At 36.7% G+C, this 17,466-nt stretch overlaps 1 protein-coding gene across 5 annotated transcripts in view; it reads left to right on the top strand.

The window, feature by feature from the left end:
- Positions 1 to 17,287, top strand: part of LOC123321655 (myocyte-specific enhancer factor 2) — a 31,353-nt gene extending 14,066 nt beyond the window's left edge. For 3 of the 5 annotated variants that reach the window (XM_044909381.1, XM_044909379.1, XM_044909382.1), the window contains 5 exons: positions 10,726 to 10,902; positions 11,667 to 11,870; positions 12,325 to 12,483; positions 12,543 to 12,905; positions 13,367 to 17,287. In XM_044909381.1, coding sequence (XP_044765316.1) covers positions 10,849 to 10,902; positions 11,667 to 11,870; positions 12,325 to 12,483; positions 12,543 to 12,905; positions 13,367 to 13,873 — 1,287 coding nt within the window. In that variant the 5' untranslated portion in view covers positions 10,726 to 10,848 and the 3' untranslated portion in view covers positions 13,874 to 17,287. Of the gene's footprint in view, positions 1 to 7,759; positions 8,017 to 10,725; positions 10,903 to 11,666; positions 11,871 to 12,324; positions 12,484 to 12,542; positions 12,906 to 13,366 lie in introns of those variants that run through there. The other 2 variants (XM_044909380.1, XM_044909383.1) reach the window with 2 other exon arrangements.
- Positions 17,288 to 17,466: the final 179 nt, after the last annotated feature.

Raw genomic sequence — 17,466 nt, 5'->3', positions numbered from 1 at the left:
TCTTCAAAGAAGGGGTGTTTTTATTTGTGCTGTGATATAACTTCTTATTCGTGGATCAACAGCTACATTTCCTTAATAATTGTTGATTTTTTTATGCAGTGTTGAACATTCATTTGTGATCAATGTTGCAGAAGTTCCTTTACGGCCTTCACCCTGTAAAGTGCCTATTGGCACGTGCTTCAGCCTGTCGTTTCAATTTGTGAGGATTTAATCAATGTCGCGTTCATGATAGAGAGCATTCATTAGTTGCAACTTTCATTGCCTTGCATCTATATCTTGTTATATCATTCCTGTATATTGGAATATTCGCATTTTGCATGGAAGTTAGCAGAGTTTCATGTTCGAAGTGCTTTGTGATCCATTCCATGAACAGAGACTGATGAAACACGTGCCATACCGGCTCGTCCTTATTGCTCATCAAACAAGCTTCATCTCTTACTTTCTCTCTCTTTCGTTATGAACATTCGAAACTAATTAATTGGTTCATTATCTCTCTATTAGCGTTCTTTATCGTACAATGGCTGATTTATTAGGCTGTGATTACTCCGAAACAAATTTCATATAAATGTGGAGTTCTATGAACTTCTTTGTCGTGTTCATATTCCGAATACCATTCGAGATAAACCAAACGGAATTCTCAATGGGTTGCGGTTCTGGCTGACATTTCTTCCTCATTAAATTTGCGAAAAATTCTAGTCGGAGAATTCGGTTTTCTTCCCCTGGTATGCAACACAAAAATTAAATCAGGAAAGTGGTTTATAAAAATTTCCATTAAATCTGAGCTGTCCCAACTTTTGGTGAGGCTCTAAGGGTGGTATCACATCGAATTCATGGAACCCATTCGCGAAGAATTACTGATGGTGAAGGAAGCAGTGTACTTCCTCCAGTAGGACCCTTTTCTGAAAATTTGGCAACTTGAGGTACATGTCAGTGATTTCCTATCGGTATAATATGCGAATAATGTGAAATTAGCAATGTTTTCTTCGTTGATTCAGGTGGCACCGTGGATCTTCCTAATCGGTAGCCTATCCCGTCAGAGATAGCTCCTAGAGATGAGCCGTTGTCTTACCGCTGGCGTTCGGTTTATCTGCCCCAAGTGGGACGCGGGAGGAAGGAAGTAATCCGACGCACTTGGCAGCCGCATCGCCCCATAAAAGGCATGGGTACTTGAGAAGGGGGGCCGTTTCGCTTCTCCAATGTTTTGTAAACGTTGCCGCCGTCATTGCTTCCCTCGATCCTGCCCGCAAATGTCGCCTCCATTGGCGTGCCTTTCCCAATTTGCGATCCGAATCGATAATAATTGATCGTTTACCAGGAGAATGAACGCAGGGTCGACACATCAAACCTAAATTCTTGGATTGCTTACACCGAAATCAGAAAATATTGCTGAACAGAACAATCTTATAAGTTTACGTATTTTTATTATTGTTTACTTCTTGCCCATCTACATAGACGTCCAAGGAGAGGTATTGGTTACAGCTTCATGATCAAACTGTATGAAGAGAAGCTGTAGCTTTTCATTGGGCCCAAGAACATTCTTTCTGATGGCAACGCCAACAGGAGAGCCCTTGGGATGCTTCAGGATGGTCGAACACGTGATCTCACGTTCACTCTCATGGTACTGTTCGTTGAAGACCCAAAAGTGGTAGATCACGTGCTACAAAGCCATCAGAAGACCGGCAGAATGGTAAATCACCGTGTTAGAAATGCCACAGGTACTTCAATTTCACGAAGCACAATCAGAAGATGTTTACACAAGCTTAAAAACTGGGAAATGGAGCTGGTACACAAGTCCAGATAGTCCAGCAGGATTTTTTCCATAAAATGGTGAAAATCAGAAGGTGTCAATCAGTTATTGATGCACGTGGAGGTCATATTTTGTATGGAGGGTGATGTAACCTAACTTTCGACTGGCAGTTTATATAAAGTCCTGAAGCTAAGCCTCTGTTTCTCCATCCAACCCCCAAATTTGTATGTCTCACTCCTCGAATTTTCACCTGCTGAATGAGGGGAAGGTTATTACATCGCACCCTCTTGTATCTAGCAGTTTCCGAGGAAATTCTGAATGGCAGACGGATTCAACTCATTCGTATGTCGAAATCTACAAATCTCAAAATGTACTGAACCCCCTTTATGTATATCAAAATTCCTTGACGTTAAAGGGTAGTGCTGTGCCAAGAAAATGTTCACTTGAGACGCCACTGGGTTGTTGGGGTGAATTTCTGTTGGCATAACATTTTCCTGGCAGCCACCAAGAGGTGAGTAACCGCTAGACGACGCTGGACCTTTCCTGTCGGCGCAGAAGGCGCTCAGCCTGCCATGATCAGTGAGTCAACTTAGCGGGCCGTCGTCGCGACGCTTCTAGTCCCCCCTTCCATCCCGGCCCCTCCATCTCGGTCATGGCGGATTCGCCGCTGCACACGTGCCCAAAATCTATCTTTAGTAACGCGGCCCCTTGCTTCGTTTTTTGCCCCAATCTTCATCACGTAAGTTATGGTTAACTTCACTGAAACATTTCCGAAGTAGCTTTAATGCCGCTTCACACCTGAACTTGATGCCGGTTCCGCTGGAGAAGTTTGTTGTGTTGAATTTCGACTCTGGTCTTATTCGGAATGGACCTACCAGAAGGGGGTCTTAGATTGGCATTGAGATTTTCCTGGTAGTCGGTCCTTATAATTTTTTGTTTTTCAAAAAATTGAGTTTCCGATTAAAAACTGCATCTGATGGCCTTATTGGTTTTGCAGCTACTCGTCTTCTTCATATTCTTTTTTCATTGAACTCCATCGTTCAATCTCCCTCGTACTGAATATTCAAGGACTGAAAAACATCGATTTCATCCTGCTTCCCCTTCCGGAGCCAACCCTGAAGACATTCACGTCATAACACTTCCCCTGATGCTCTTAATATATTGAGGAAGTCCTTAAATTCATGTTATTTCAACTGTTGAATATCTGTGTGAGTTACACAGGGTTAACACGAACAAACATAATCGAAAATGGGTATTGTAGTGGTTCAACTCATATAGAGAAAATTTTTGAAACATTCCAATTATTACCCCTAACAAATTCAATGATTTGATGCGATATATTTTTGACCAGGAATAATATGATCAGATTTTCAGACTTGATTTCACGAACTCCAAAATTTTGTGTTATTTCTTCATTTTTTATGTGGAAAATTCAAAGACCGTTCTAACATTTGATGTAATTGGATATTATTACTGTTTAGTGAAATATAAGCCCTTACATCGTCCAAAATTTTCTGTCCGTAATGATTTATGAGCTAGTTCAGCATGTTTAGTTGATTTTGGCAAAGATTCAATAACGTCATTGAATTTTATTATTAGATTCTGCGACTGAACATTCATACCTATATCGGAAAATGAGGAGTTAAGTTTAATTGATCGTGATTTCCTAACCTAATTTTTTCCTAAGACAAATTACCGGAAGAGTAAAGAAATTTTAAGCAGAAATCGAAGAATATTCACCCAATAGATTCTACGAATTTTCGAGGTCCGCCTGGGTTGTATTGCACATATGCGAGAAATGTAATGTGATTTAAAATTAGACTAATGACGTTCTAGATTTCATGCCAAGAATCATTGTGGCATTCTCAAAAACACGAAATCCCATGAAACCAAGTAATTGGAATTCAAGTATGGATGGAATTTACGAAATTGTAATCGATCAATGTGGACCATTCAGCTTCCACGTGTATTGTTGAAAGATTCTTCCTGTTGAGATGGTTGCGAAAGATGAGCAGAACAGAAGGAATGTTCGATTTCTTAGCAGAGAGTTTCAACTGGATTTTTCCACATCATTTCGATGCTCCAGTAAATTTCGAAAAGTCAAAAACAGAAAGAACATTTTGTTGATGGTTACAATGAATGAGATCTCGTCCAATATTCCACTAAGTCTCGGAAATTTCAATTCAGAACTATCAGTAGATCAAATTTCAACCGTTATGGATTGAAGTATCGGTTAAATATTACCAGTAACCAACAAGAAATATTTTCGATATAAATGCGTGGTCTCAGGTTGGAAGAACAATCATAATTATCGTTACCATAATCGAATCATTCTGTGAAAACAATATTTTGGAGTTGTCGAAGCTTGTCATCAGATTTTCTGTGTGGACTTACTAAATCTCACCCCTAAGTCTCTTATCATAATAATGTATCAGAAAGACGAGATAATCCATTCGAAAATTGAACACTCGAGGGTATTTTACCTTTCCAGATCGTCGATAAGGTCCGTAATTGACATTTGTTATTTACCATGGCGGAAACAGCGTTAATGTTGGGAAGAGTGTCTGGAACGAGGAGAATGGGTAGGGGAAGGAAATTGGGAAACACGTGCTTCGACTTGGGCCGTATGGAAAGAGGGATAACGTCTTGTGGGGATCTCGGTTTGTCTACCTCTATATTTGAATAACGTCATTCAATCTGAAATCTCTCTCCAAATCCTATATTCCCTATATTACTACCTGGCATCCTGCTTCCTGACGCTTAGCTCGTTGCGGAGCCTGCATCAGTTGAGCGAAATATTGCATTTTCCATCAGCCTCGTTCGTCAATTTATAATCGTTTTAGTATTCCAGTTTATATTCGATATTTTTCCTGGTTTGGAAAAGTTGTGGTGAGAATTTTCATCGTTTTTCATGGATAGGACAAAATCCAACAGATTAAATATTTCAAAACGTAAAAACAGCTTTATTATTCATAATATGTCTGAGATATATTACGAATGTGGATGGCTGTGCGTTTTCTGTGTACTGCACGTTGAATTTTATTGTCCCATCTTCCCATCTGATTTATTATTGCTGGAAAGGGCAAGGCCCTCCATCCAGTTAGGTGATCGAAGGAATTGTGTGTATGTCGCCGGATTTCCGCCAAGACGTTATGCTTCCATCTGTTCGGTTTAGCCCCTGGAATCAGCCTAGTTCCCCCTAACCTGATAGCGAACAGATTGGCCGATGATCAGATTCAGTTCATATGGAGAGTTGAGATCACTTCCTTCCCATCTGAGCAGCCTTTCCCTTGATTATATCCAGTAGGGAACATCTTGCAACAACAAAATTGTCTCATCTTCAGTTTTTCCAACTTCTGTAGTTCATATTTTTAGTTCGAAAAACTGTCTGGTTCAGTTCCCTTCTTATTTTCCCGGAGGTTGGTGTTGGAATTGTTGCAGGCTATAAACAAAATGAGCCGTGAATTAGGATCTCGTTCTCATTCGGATGGAAAGCATTGAAGGATCAATTTTCTGGCGGTCTTCCAGATCCATTGTTACCACGCCTCGACACGACATGTCTTTCTTCTTAATGCGACTTCATAAATTAAACCGAAACGAATCAGTTCAGACGTTGGTACAGGTATTAATTTCATGATTTTCGTCTCGTATTCAGCCTAGATATTCAGAGAAAATGAAACTATTCGCAGTATGTTGAATTGTCGACTCGGTCGTCTTCTATATGTATGCATTCGCTACCGGCGTTATTGTTATATCGACTCATAATAAAGAAATAAATTGGGGATAAACGATAATGGTTTCTGCACATTGTGCTTCAGTATTTCGTATGTCTATTGGTATAGAATTTTCAGCTACATCAAATAAAGTCAATTCACAGCAGCAGTAACAAATTATTCTGTGAAGAATTAACCATTATATCATAATAGTTAATGGAAACAACAATATTTTCGTAAACAAATATTATCTCTCACGTTCTCAATGTGCAATAAATTTTGAACGCATTTGCTATTCATTTCCGTTTTCTGTATGGAAATATTTTCAGTTTTTCCGACAAACTACTGTCTCTAATGACGTGGAATCGTATATTTTCAAAGATAAATCAGGGATAGTGAAAATTATCATAATAATCCATTTCAATGGGAAATTCTGTTATATAAATTTCAGAAAATTCTCTCTGTAGATGATACAGATATCAATGCCAACGTATGAAACTTCCTAGTCCAAAAATAAATTTTGGCAGAGGGCGAAAAAACAATTTGGTGTAGACAAACAGTTATTCGACGGAATAATACGCTAAATTGTCTGTATTAGGTATGAGATATACGAATCGTTCTAAAACTTATTCAAAATTTAGGTACATATTTCATGCCGAAAAAAACCATGCGTAAATATCATTTACATGCGGAAATTTAAAATGCTTTCAATCAAACCTTCCCTCAGTTATGTTTTCATTATACATGGCCAATTGCTCGCGTCCAAAAATTCCAATATGAACGTTTTGTGATGGATATTTGTGAAAGCGTATTTGTATCTCCCGTATGCGTTCATTAAAAATGGATGCACTATAATATTCATTATGCATGGTATAATAATAATAAAACTGAGTAAGCTGCGTCAGATTGTGATGAAAATTAAAATGTCAGTTACTGTAATAATTTCATCCAGCGAATCTGTGCCAACATGTTTCTCTACTGACAAGAGGATTTTGTTGCATTACGAGATATAATCCTCCTCCTAATCTGATATTATGGAATATTGTCGATATGCAGAAATGGGTTAAATGAAAGATTAACTGATGCGATTGGATGCAAAATTTATCGAGAGTGAACCAAACACGAATCTGTATTGCTTTCCATGATAGCAACTATTGAAATTTGAAATAGTGATATTTCAACCATAGGGAAATCCTCAAACTTTCAAAGAAGCAATCCTGTAACACAGTATCGAAAAAAAGGAATTTGAATGTTACAAAATTTCAGTTCTGTTCTGAAATATTGAAAAAAATGATTTCTTTCTTCTATATCTTCTTCTCTATCCTACATTTCCTGACTCTACCCACAAGGGTTGAAATCTTTGATATTTTTGGAACTTTTCAGATTTCCTCTTAACTGGAGTCCATTGAAGGAATTATATTCGTTAGGTTCCACCTAACTCTGTTGTAAATTCCATTCATTTTATATCTGGATAGCGTACCTGCAGCAGATAAAGTTATGTAACATCTCAAATCTATTATTTTGTCGAGTGATATAAATGGAAGATGTTTTTTATACCCATTGGAAATGGGTTATTTCAGATCCTGATCATTCTATTTCTGGAAATTGTTTCTTCTTCAGTGGGGTTCATCTGAAAATATTTTGATTTGTCATCGAAAGGGTAATTCGTTTATGATGTAAAGGTTTTCCTGGATTTGGAAGTTGTTTATTGTTCGATAATTTCTATTAATCTCATTGGCAAGATATGTGAGCTGACTGGTACTCCCTTAAAGTCCACTTCCCAGCCTGCACGCACTAATATCAGTGTCCACCTTTAAGGTATCTTTTGTTCATCTTTAGCTTAGATTGTGTGGAAAATCTGAGTGTATTTCTATGGGGAACTTCCCTCTTTCTGCTCATTCTTTTTGGGGAATAGGTGCTCTCCTCGGTCATTAGACCTGATGTTTTGTTCCAATCATAAATAGGGACAGAACTTAGCTTGTCCGTCTAGCATGAAGGAGCTGATCCGTGTTGATTTTTTTTCATAATTATTCCATTTATCGGTAGATAGCATGCTGATAGATGGAGACGACCCCTTCGACTGAAACCGGCGCCGGCGTCAAGATGCTGTTAACTCTGCGTCACCCCACGCGTTTTTCCATCCCGCACCAGCTGTCGGGAGTACAGCGTAGACGCTGTAGGTCGCTTCAATTGGCGGATGCCTGGCAACGTCACCGTAGGCTATTGACCAATGCGTAGCACTCTCTGGTGGCGGGTATCAGCATATCATCTCAGCTTGGCACAAGCCCAGGAACGGGAACGAAAAACTCAATCGGGTAGTTAGTTCACGCGTGGTGCGCAGCGTCGTAGTCTCCCTGCTGCTTGGTGCTCTTGGTGGAATTTTCACTCTTGTTGCTCTCTAGTCATATCCTGCTGTCACTGCTGAACAGCTGCCGGTTTTCATCACTTCGTGTCCTACCGAAGAGACAATTGCTATTTATTCATTATCGAGTGTTGACTAAGAAGAAAAGATGTGTTTTTTATCGGTTAACTGAACAACATTTCGGAATTCGAATGGTAAGTTTTCCGATTCGAAAAACTCTATTAGCCCCTCTGTCATCTCTCGGAAATCACCACATTCCAGATTTTATTATGAACTTTCCCTGAAGAATAATTAATCCATTTTCTTGAAACTACAATTTTTTTCTCGTGATAAGTATTTTTGGACACGAGACTTTGTCATTGTTCTATCACAAGATAAACTTGTACAACTCCGCTGAAATTCTTCTATTTTTGTTTTCCTCTTCGCTTTCGTACTTGCTGGTTTATTTTTAAACGAATTCGTACTAAATTTAGTCTCGGGAATCAAAATCTATTAAAAATAGTTCAGTGCAAGTTATTTTGAAAGATTGTGCAGATATAATATTTATTGTTATGGATAGGTCATTACTGGATAAGGTGCTAATTTTGTGAGGTCTTCTGATACAATTATTATCGGTACCTAATCAGGAATCCTTGTTTTTATCGAATTTATCTTGTTTGTTTTTGACGGGTTCTCTGATCATTCGTATTCAGACAATTTTGTATCCTAGTTCAAACATCGTGAATGATTAAAATATTACATATCATCCTGTTGACAGACGAATGAACCTAATGTTCATCCCTAAATTGTTATTATTTTTATTCCGAATTTTTCCTACTTGAGTTTCCATTGATTAAATGATCGTTATCCACCGTGATTTCTGTTGGTTTTATTACTATATTTCGAATTAACTAATGAGACTCCTCTCCTGTGCTGAAAATTGATATAATGCCTCATTAGCCCTGCGAGAACGAACTTGAATTCTAATTAGGAGTGGGTTTCCCTCAACTGTTTTAACCATATCATCCTTCGATTTTTTTCATCGATATTAAAAAAATCTCAATCGGACTATGATTTTCCAAAATTTCCTCAGCATTTTCCAGTGAAATTATTTGGAATTTTTCTTGAACTCTGTAGTAGATTGAAAGATCGCTTGATAGGTTGATAACAGCCCGTCGCAATGCCTCCAGAGGTCAGCTAAGGATGTAAACGCTAGTTGAATACAAGGTGTACACTTAATGTGTAATCATCATTCTAAGAAGGAATTCTGCATGTTTTAATGAAGTAGCGACTAGCGGTATACTATTCCGATATTATCTGAGATGTGTGTGGAAAACTTCGAAATATAAGTTTAGTGTACCCTACTAGGTCTGTGTTAACTTTTTTTTTTTGTTACTCTTGAACTGCTCTTGAAAATTTCCTGATGACTGCGATGATTTTTCTGTTTTTTTTTTTGGTCGAATGTTTTGATTTGACTATGGGATACTATCTATATTCTCAATTTCTTTAGTTCTTTAGATACGGTTATGAATCTACAGTATTATGCCGGTAATGAAAAAAAAAAAATATGTAAATATGTGAAATAAGAGTAAATCATCGATTCGGTTTAACAGTTGTCCAATTAAGAAGATGATGACCAGTGAAATTGACTAATTTATGTAGAAAATTTATTATGTTTAACTTTCACGCAGTGTTCATTTCCATCTCGTGGGAAATGGCATTGATTCCGTGCTCGTTTAGCAATATACTATTCTTAGCCCTACTATTTGTGTTTCGACACTCAATTCTTTATAATTTTAGTTTCAAAGAGATAATTTCCTTATCTTCTCTTATCGTAGTATCGGATAATCAACGATGACTAATTTAATTAATTAATTTTTAGGATTTATTCGAATTTCCGAAAAAAAAACATTGTTTATGTTACAAATTGAGGCATTAGTTAGTGTTATAAACACAGTTACCAGAAGCATTCGATAATAATTGAATTGAAATTTTTTGATTCGATTCTGACCATTTTCTGACTTTCGCTGATTCTGGGACTGTTGTAGCACCCTATCGTTATAAATTTTGGGCTAGTTCGCGGTTATTGGAAATTTTCGCAATGTTGACAGCATCGCTACCGCAAAGATCGCACATACAGGTAGGACAATCTACCCACGTAGTAGGCCACGCGCGCCGGCCTTGTTCAATTCGCCCTAAAGAATCGATCGTCTCCTACCCTGAACCGAATCAGGTCACTGTGTTTGCAGGTGGCCCCCTTCCTCGTGTATTCACCGTATCTTCAGATAATTCAATCTAGCAAGGTGTAAAATTGCTCCTAAAGCATGAGGTCTCCCCGTCCAAAACGGTAACGAGAGTGGGCTGCTATAAAAAATGCCACCTCCGATGTCTCTTCCTGCCCGAGGACGATCTTTCCAATTTTCCGTTTCAATCGACCTATTTGAAGAGAAGAAAATCATATTTTCGCACTGGATCAAACCAATAATACTCGATATGATACAAGCTGCAAGAGTTAAGCTCGTTTGGTTAATGACAAGACATCAACGTTTCAGAAAAATCTGGAATGTGGTGAAAAATTAAAAGGGAATCGATGTGGAAATTTTGCAACTTTCTGTCTGTATTTCAACACTTTTCTGAGAAGAAATCCTCTTCATATACACATATAAGATTTGGATGTTGTCCTTTCGTAACGAAAACAAATAAACCCTCTTCCCAGAATATTCCACTTGCGGTAGCTCTCGCCCTCGTAGATTAGTTCAACCAGAGCCGGACTGGCACGTCGGACGACCTGTGGGGGTGGAACTATGAGGTCGATCTAAGTTGCTTATTGTTCCCAGTTTGGAATCCTCTCAAAACCCTTCCAACTCTATTCTATTCATTCGAATATCTCGAAGATTGACATTTATTATTCTCTTTCGTTTCAGTTTTTTGAGCCATCAGGAACTGAGGGGATCTGAGGACAAGCAACCTTTTCACATCAGTTCGCGGCTTTCGCCAATTTCTCAACGTGAAAACGGTTCCAAAATCAGTATTTCAAAATTGCTGCCATGGGTCGTAAGAAAATTCAAATATCCAGGATCACAGATGAACGGAATCGTCAAGTAAGTAGCTGACTTTAATAAGATAAATGATTGTTCAGGACGATCTGTTGTAAATAATGACAAAATTTATTCACAATTTACTGTCCGTTGTGAAGCATTTATTACGTAAAGAAATCTGATGAAATGATAGAAATAACTTTCTCTCATTCATCATTGGATGCTCGCTGCCAGTATAGTGATACTATTGAGATGTCTCTTCATACCAATAGTATTCGGTGATATTACTCATTATCAGCGGAATTACATGTGTTACACTTGAAAAGAATGGTTTCTTGAACTTGATTTTTGCAAAAGAATGTTATACTTACCTTTTAAATGGCTTCAATTTTTTTTGCGAAAGAAAACTTTTGTCTCTCAATTTTTTGTGAACAACCGGTTGATCGGAGATGACTTGGACAAATATTTTTAGGCCAAGGTTATAGTGGGTACGTTTTTTTACACGTGCTTGCTCACCTGGGCACCAAACAAGAACCCAACAATTGAATTCTGCGCTTGAGGTTAAATTGCTTCATCCATACGCTCGAGTCAAAAAATGCAAGAACCTGCATCCACTCCAACCTTGGCCTTAAATGCATAGAGTTCGAAGGCGCCAAAATTCACACATTGAACTTTGAGGGGTGTAGTATTGTTGCCTATGGAGATCCTGGATATGTGACCCCCAAATCACATGAACTCACATTGTGGAAATTATTCCTTCTGTCTGTAACACATCTAATTTCGCGTTTTTCACCGATAAAATAATTAATAAATTCAATGTTTTTCAGGTGACATTCAATAAACGCAAATTCGGAGTCATGAAAAAGGCATATGAGCTCTCGGTACTATGCGACTGTGAAATTGCTCTAATTATTTTCAGTAGTAGCAATAAATTATACCAGTATGCCAGTACGGACATGGACAAGGTGCTCTTGAAGTACACGGAATATAATGAACCACACGAATCCTTAACAAACAAGAACATTATAGAGGTACATCTAAGCCAGCAGCAACTGTGCCCAATATTCGGCTAGTGCAGAAACTCGATGAGATAAAAAAAAATGAAAACAAAAAAAACTTGTTGTCATTGACGCTTGTGACCTATGAACCGCAATAAATTATCAATACCTGCTGAAAGAAGCAATTTTTCAACTTGGGGTATTACCGAATGTTTTAATATTTTTTATTGCTATCAATTCCTGCATTTGCCATTATTAATCTCAGTTGTTGCTCAAGTTTCTTTATTTAATTTTAGTTTGTAGTGCAATCTTTGAAATCTCCTACTGAAGGAATAGCTTCAAATAAAAAAATTCCTCATCCGAATGAACATTAAAAAAACCATAATTTATTTGAAGCTATTCTATCAAATTGTTGTATATGCTTGGTAGAAATAGACTAGCCCTTGAGGCTTATTTTCTCCATGAGCTGGTCCACTGACACTTGCAGGCACTTAATAAGAAGGAGCATAAAAACGGAGTCATGAGCCCTGACAGTCCGGAACCAGAAACAGAATACCAACTGACCCCAAGAACTGAAGCTAAATACACAAGGATAGACGAGGAATTTCAAATGCTTATTCAAAAGAATCAGATGAATGGACAAAGGGTAAGTTCATTTTTTGACGTTAACATATTCATACCAATGTCAATTTTTCTTCTTTGTAGGTGAACATGGGATCAAACTACAACCAACCAGTGTCAGTACCAGTGAATATTAGTTACAACGAGAGTGGTCTTCTCCAATCTAGTCCACAGATGGCGCACACAAGTATAAGTCCTCGTCCATCATCTTCAGAGACCGACTCTGTATATCCAAGTGGCGCGATATTGGAAATGAGCAACGGTTATCCAAATTCAGCCTCGCCCATGGGAGGCTCACCATCTCCAGGGCCAAGTCCTGGCCCTGGTATGAGCTCTTCGAAACATCCAAAACAACATTCACCTGTATCTAGATCGAATCTTCGGGTGGTAATACCGGCGCCACTTGGAGGGCATGGTATTACCCAAGATGATGTGGTTTATAGTGAGGTTAGTTATCCTGAAACTAGTAACCATACTTGGTGGTTAGATCTGGACCCCATTTTGTAGAATTTTATGTATGGAGTTTCTGTGAGTAACTGAATGTTGGAAAAATTCTTCATCAATATTGACTTGGCAGTTTCTTAGTCGTTTCCACCTGATTGTATTGATTTTTTATATTATTTTCTTGTTGATGAGAAAGTTTTTGTTTCAAACCTTCTATAACAATGAGCTTGGTTTACTCATGGATAGCAGCAGTTGGGCTTTATGCCAGAATAAAGAGATTTCGTTATAAGTCAACCTATTTTGATTGATATTGCAAATCCCAAAGGCTATATCTTGTCTCTATATAAAATTTTAACAGATGAGAGTGCTTTTTCACTGAGATCTGATGTATAGTTTGTTATATTCTGTAAATGCATTGCTTGAAGTTGTTGTTGGTGAATTTTTATAATGATAATTTTTTTCAGCACTCGCGAACGCAGTCTGCATTGAACACTCCAGTAGTTGCGTTGCAAACTCCCGGCTTATCTTCTAATTACTCAGGTTCTCTAAGTTCATCATTTGCCCCCCAAGATTTCAGTATCGGTACTGACATGGGACTCGGTATATCATGGGCCAGTCATCAAATACCAACATCACTAGCACATACAAGTGGATTACCCCATCTGGCGGTATCCAGCAGTACGCCACCCCCACAATCCTCGTCACCTGTACCGATTAAGATAAAAAGTGAACCAATTTCACCTCCACGCGAACACCATACGCATTTGAGTGCTGCTGTGCATCATGGCCATATACAAAACCTTAATTTAGCGCATAGTCATCATCCCAGGCCGAACTCTGCGGGTCAGATAACGTCAACACCCGGGAGTGTCACGCCTACGAACTTGCCCTCTCCTTCGGGGCCCTCTAGTGGCGATTACGAAACGGTACAGATGCACAAGAGACCGAGACTTACCGACTGGCCTTCTTAAATTTCGTCCGCTCAGAACACTCAAAGTGCCATAGTGCGGTTAGAATTAAATACTGATCATGATGAGTCTATTGCCAATTGTCGTCCTATGTGATAAACTTTGAGTCTAGTTGAACAATAATTAAATTGAAATTTATAAGCATGAAATTATTTTCTATAGAAACGAGGATATTTGGGATGGGTTAGTGTGGTGCGTTTCACGTATTTTATGATTTTAGTCGATTACGTATACATCTGCAATCGATTGGTCAGGAACAGTGGTAATTGAACATGCGATAATGCAACTGCATTGATTAACATCACATTGGTATAACTAAAAGACTAAGAAGTACAATTATATTTATAAATACTTAAAACGTCAATATTGAAAACACAAATTTATACACAATCCAGTTTAAATTTTCCAGAGTTCCTTTTCAGTCCCACTTAGAGAAACAATCTGCGGACCCCGAAATTTTCAAAAAAATATTTGATGCGTAACGATTATATTAAGCAAATAATGCTTTCAAGGTGTTAATTGTTTTCACTATAATTTTATGTAATTTCTGTAAATACCATTTTATATTATATTTATCTAGTCTGTTCAAGGTTTTCAAATCCGTTTGAAACTGTTGTATATGAATTCCTAAAGAAAACTTATATAATATTGATAATTCGATTGTTTTAATTCGACAAATTTCATTTCTACTTTATATAAGATATTTTGTACCAGTGATAAAAATACAAAGTGCAATGTTGACATATAACACATTTCAAAAATGGACCATTGAAATTTATTGTCATTAGTATTTGGAAAATTTTATACAAGTTATTCAATTCCTTATGAACTATAAGGTCACATTTTTCTATTCAACGTGAAATTTATTCAATGACATTTCCAATAATCCAAAATTAAATTCTTGATAAAATTAAACCCCCCGCCAAATTGAGTTTATGATTGTTAGGAAACAGTCTTGAAGGAAAATTATACTTTCATTTTACATGTTGAAAATGAAATAGACAGAAAATTCTACCGATTTTGAAGCAGTTTTATTTTGAAACTGATGACAGTTTGGAATAACACCCTGCTTATTAGATAATTTGAACTTCTTTAAAGAAAGACCTGATCAATTTCTTCCAATGTCAGACACAGTCATTGGTTCATTGTTACTGGAAATGTAAATGCAGAGATTATTACCAGCTCTGCCTACTGCAACTGTATGAAATTTTCTACTATAATAAACAAAAAATTTTATAATTCCAGTTTGAGACTGATAAGGGAAATTCATCAAGATCTTTCTTGTAGAAATCTACTGTTATTACAAAACTCCTGTAAATATTTTTAGTGGTTAATTCCAAATTTTTTTTTCTGATATTGCAACTTGAAGAGAAGATTTGTCTGTCCTTCAAATCAATTAGACAGATTAAGCACTAAAAAGAGAATTATTGATGGTAATTTAAATTTACCTGATACGTAATCCCTTCAAGTTCTTATCAGAAACAAGCATAAGTATATAGTGCCATTATTTTCATGTAATAGTTAGGATTTTTTATAAATGTTTTTAGGCGAATAGGATATTATTTATAATATACACTTGTTAATTTAGCGAGAATGCATCCACTAACATTTGGAGTCTGTGCAGGAAGTTACTTTGAAATATGAATATTGGTGCTTTCCCAGCTGGTTATCGGATGTACTCTGTTCATCGGCTGTCGACACGGATGACCCACTGTATAAAAAAAAGGGAAGACCTTTTGATTCAACACAACCCTCCTGGCATTTCAAACTGAAACCTAGTATTTTCTGTTTTCTGTCATAACAGAAGATGAAATAATGATAGTCCATTTATATGTTGATGGTATTGATGTTGATGAATAATATATAAACCTATATTTACCATTCACTATGCATTAACAATTGCAATTCCATTGCTAATTATGATTTCAATACTGTATCTCAAGAATTTCGAAAATGAAATTAGATTTCAAAATTATTTGTTTGACCTACTATTTTTCTAATATAGTCATTTGATGTGTTTGATGTCTTATAGACCAGCTTTTGAATATTCCAGGAGCATTGTGTAACATCTTAAACTTATTGTTGATAGTTTCAAAATAATTGTAGGAATCTGATCAACTGTGTGGTCTAAAATGTCGTCCGTATGTGTTGAATGTTCTACTTCCCCAAGGAACATAGTGTTCATTGTTGTAGCCTTTTCAATTTGTTTGGAATTTCAAAGTATGATATCTATTCTGTATATTGAACTAAAGAAAATTGAAATTATATAGTTATACATGGATATATGAACATATATTTTATCTACTGTTGTGTGCACTATCCTTGCACATAGTTTTAAAGTTACAATCCAGAATCTGGACTGGATAAGTCCGTTTAGTCGGAAGACCCTATCTCCACTGAACTATTGTAGAAATGCCTTACTCACAGTGCCTCAACAGAAAGTATATCTCTAATTATGTACACATCAATTGATGTAAAAGCATGTCATTGTATTTATTGGTTTTCAGAGACCTGAAATTTTTATTGAAGGCTAGGTGTTTGGTTTTTCAGAGATTCACAACTAGGCAGCTAACTAAATTCCAATGTAAAATTCAAGAGCTATGTTATTATATGTTATTCGAAACATTTCAATTTGTTCATTTCATTCTATAATTTTCATTTCAGAAAGGAATATTTCCTGTTATATGTGTTTCCCTAGTTTGGTTTAATCAGATGAATGCGTAGCTTTCATTACTAATTGAAGGAATCTTACAAGAGCCATTACTTGGATAAACCGTTCCAGTTCAGTTATCTTGACAATTCACAGGGTATTGTTCCATTCTAGTTAGACTTCACTATGCTGGACAGCCGCTGCTTGTGCCTTCTTATTATCCTGAAAACCTTTTCAATCCCCAATTTGGCTTCCGTGTCACTGCACCATCATCTACTTTCATGTTAATTAAGAAGGATATCGAACCACCATTTTATTTGTCATATTTATGTTTGAAAAATACTTCTGGCTTATTTTGAATGGACGAAATAATCATCTGCCAAATGGAATATATGTATAGTTTAACTTTGTTTGATGGTGCCATTGTCAATATCTAAAACATTGGATTGCTTATAAAAAATATCTTTTTCTTTCGATTTCTTATACTATTGTTCAAGATTGATGTGATCTCAAAAAACACAGCTACTTATGGAAGAAGTACAATGGCAAATAGATCTTGCACCTTAAGTTTCAACTATACAACTTTATGTATCTAATTACATAATATTGAAGATAGTTTTTTATTCTTTTTGTTTTCAGTTTGGATTGATGCATGGCATATATTACGTCCATTTGACGTAAGCATTTTCAATCATGTGCAATATTAATCTGAACGTTAATTTATCAATAATGTAATGAATTTAAACCAAATAAAATTGTTTGTTACACATTGTACAATTATTTTTACATGAGAACCGGTGAACAAACATGAGTGAAGTTTTACTTTTTTCTTTCAAATGCTTTTTTTATGTATTTCATCTATATGATTTCGACCGCACTGTGACGTTTTTTTTTATAGGAGTTCTGTGCCTAATGTATTATGACCGTCCTTTCGGTCCATAATGCA

Source organism: Coccinella septempunctata, chromosome X (assembly GCF_907165205.1).
Source record: "Coccinella septempunctata chromosome X, icCocSept1.1, whole genome shotgun sequence".
NCBI classification, from domain to species: domain Eukaryota; kingdom Metazoa; phylum Arthropoda; class Insecta; order Coleoptera; family Coccinellidae; genus Coccinella; species Coccinella septempunctata.
Note: the sequence above shows the minus strand (reverse complement) of the source record. Positions and strands in the feature narration are given on the sequence as shown.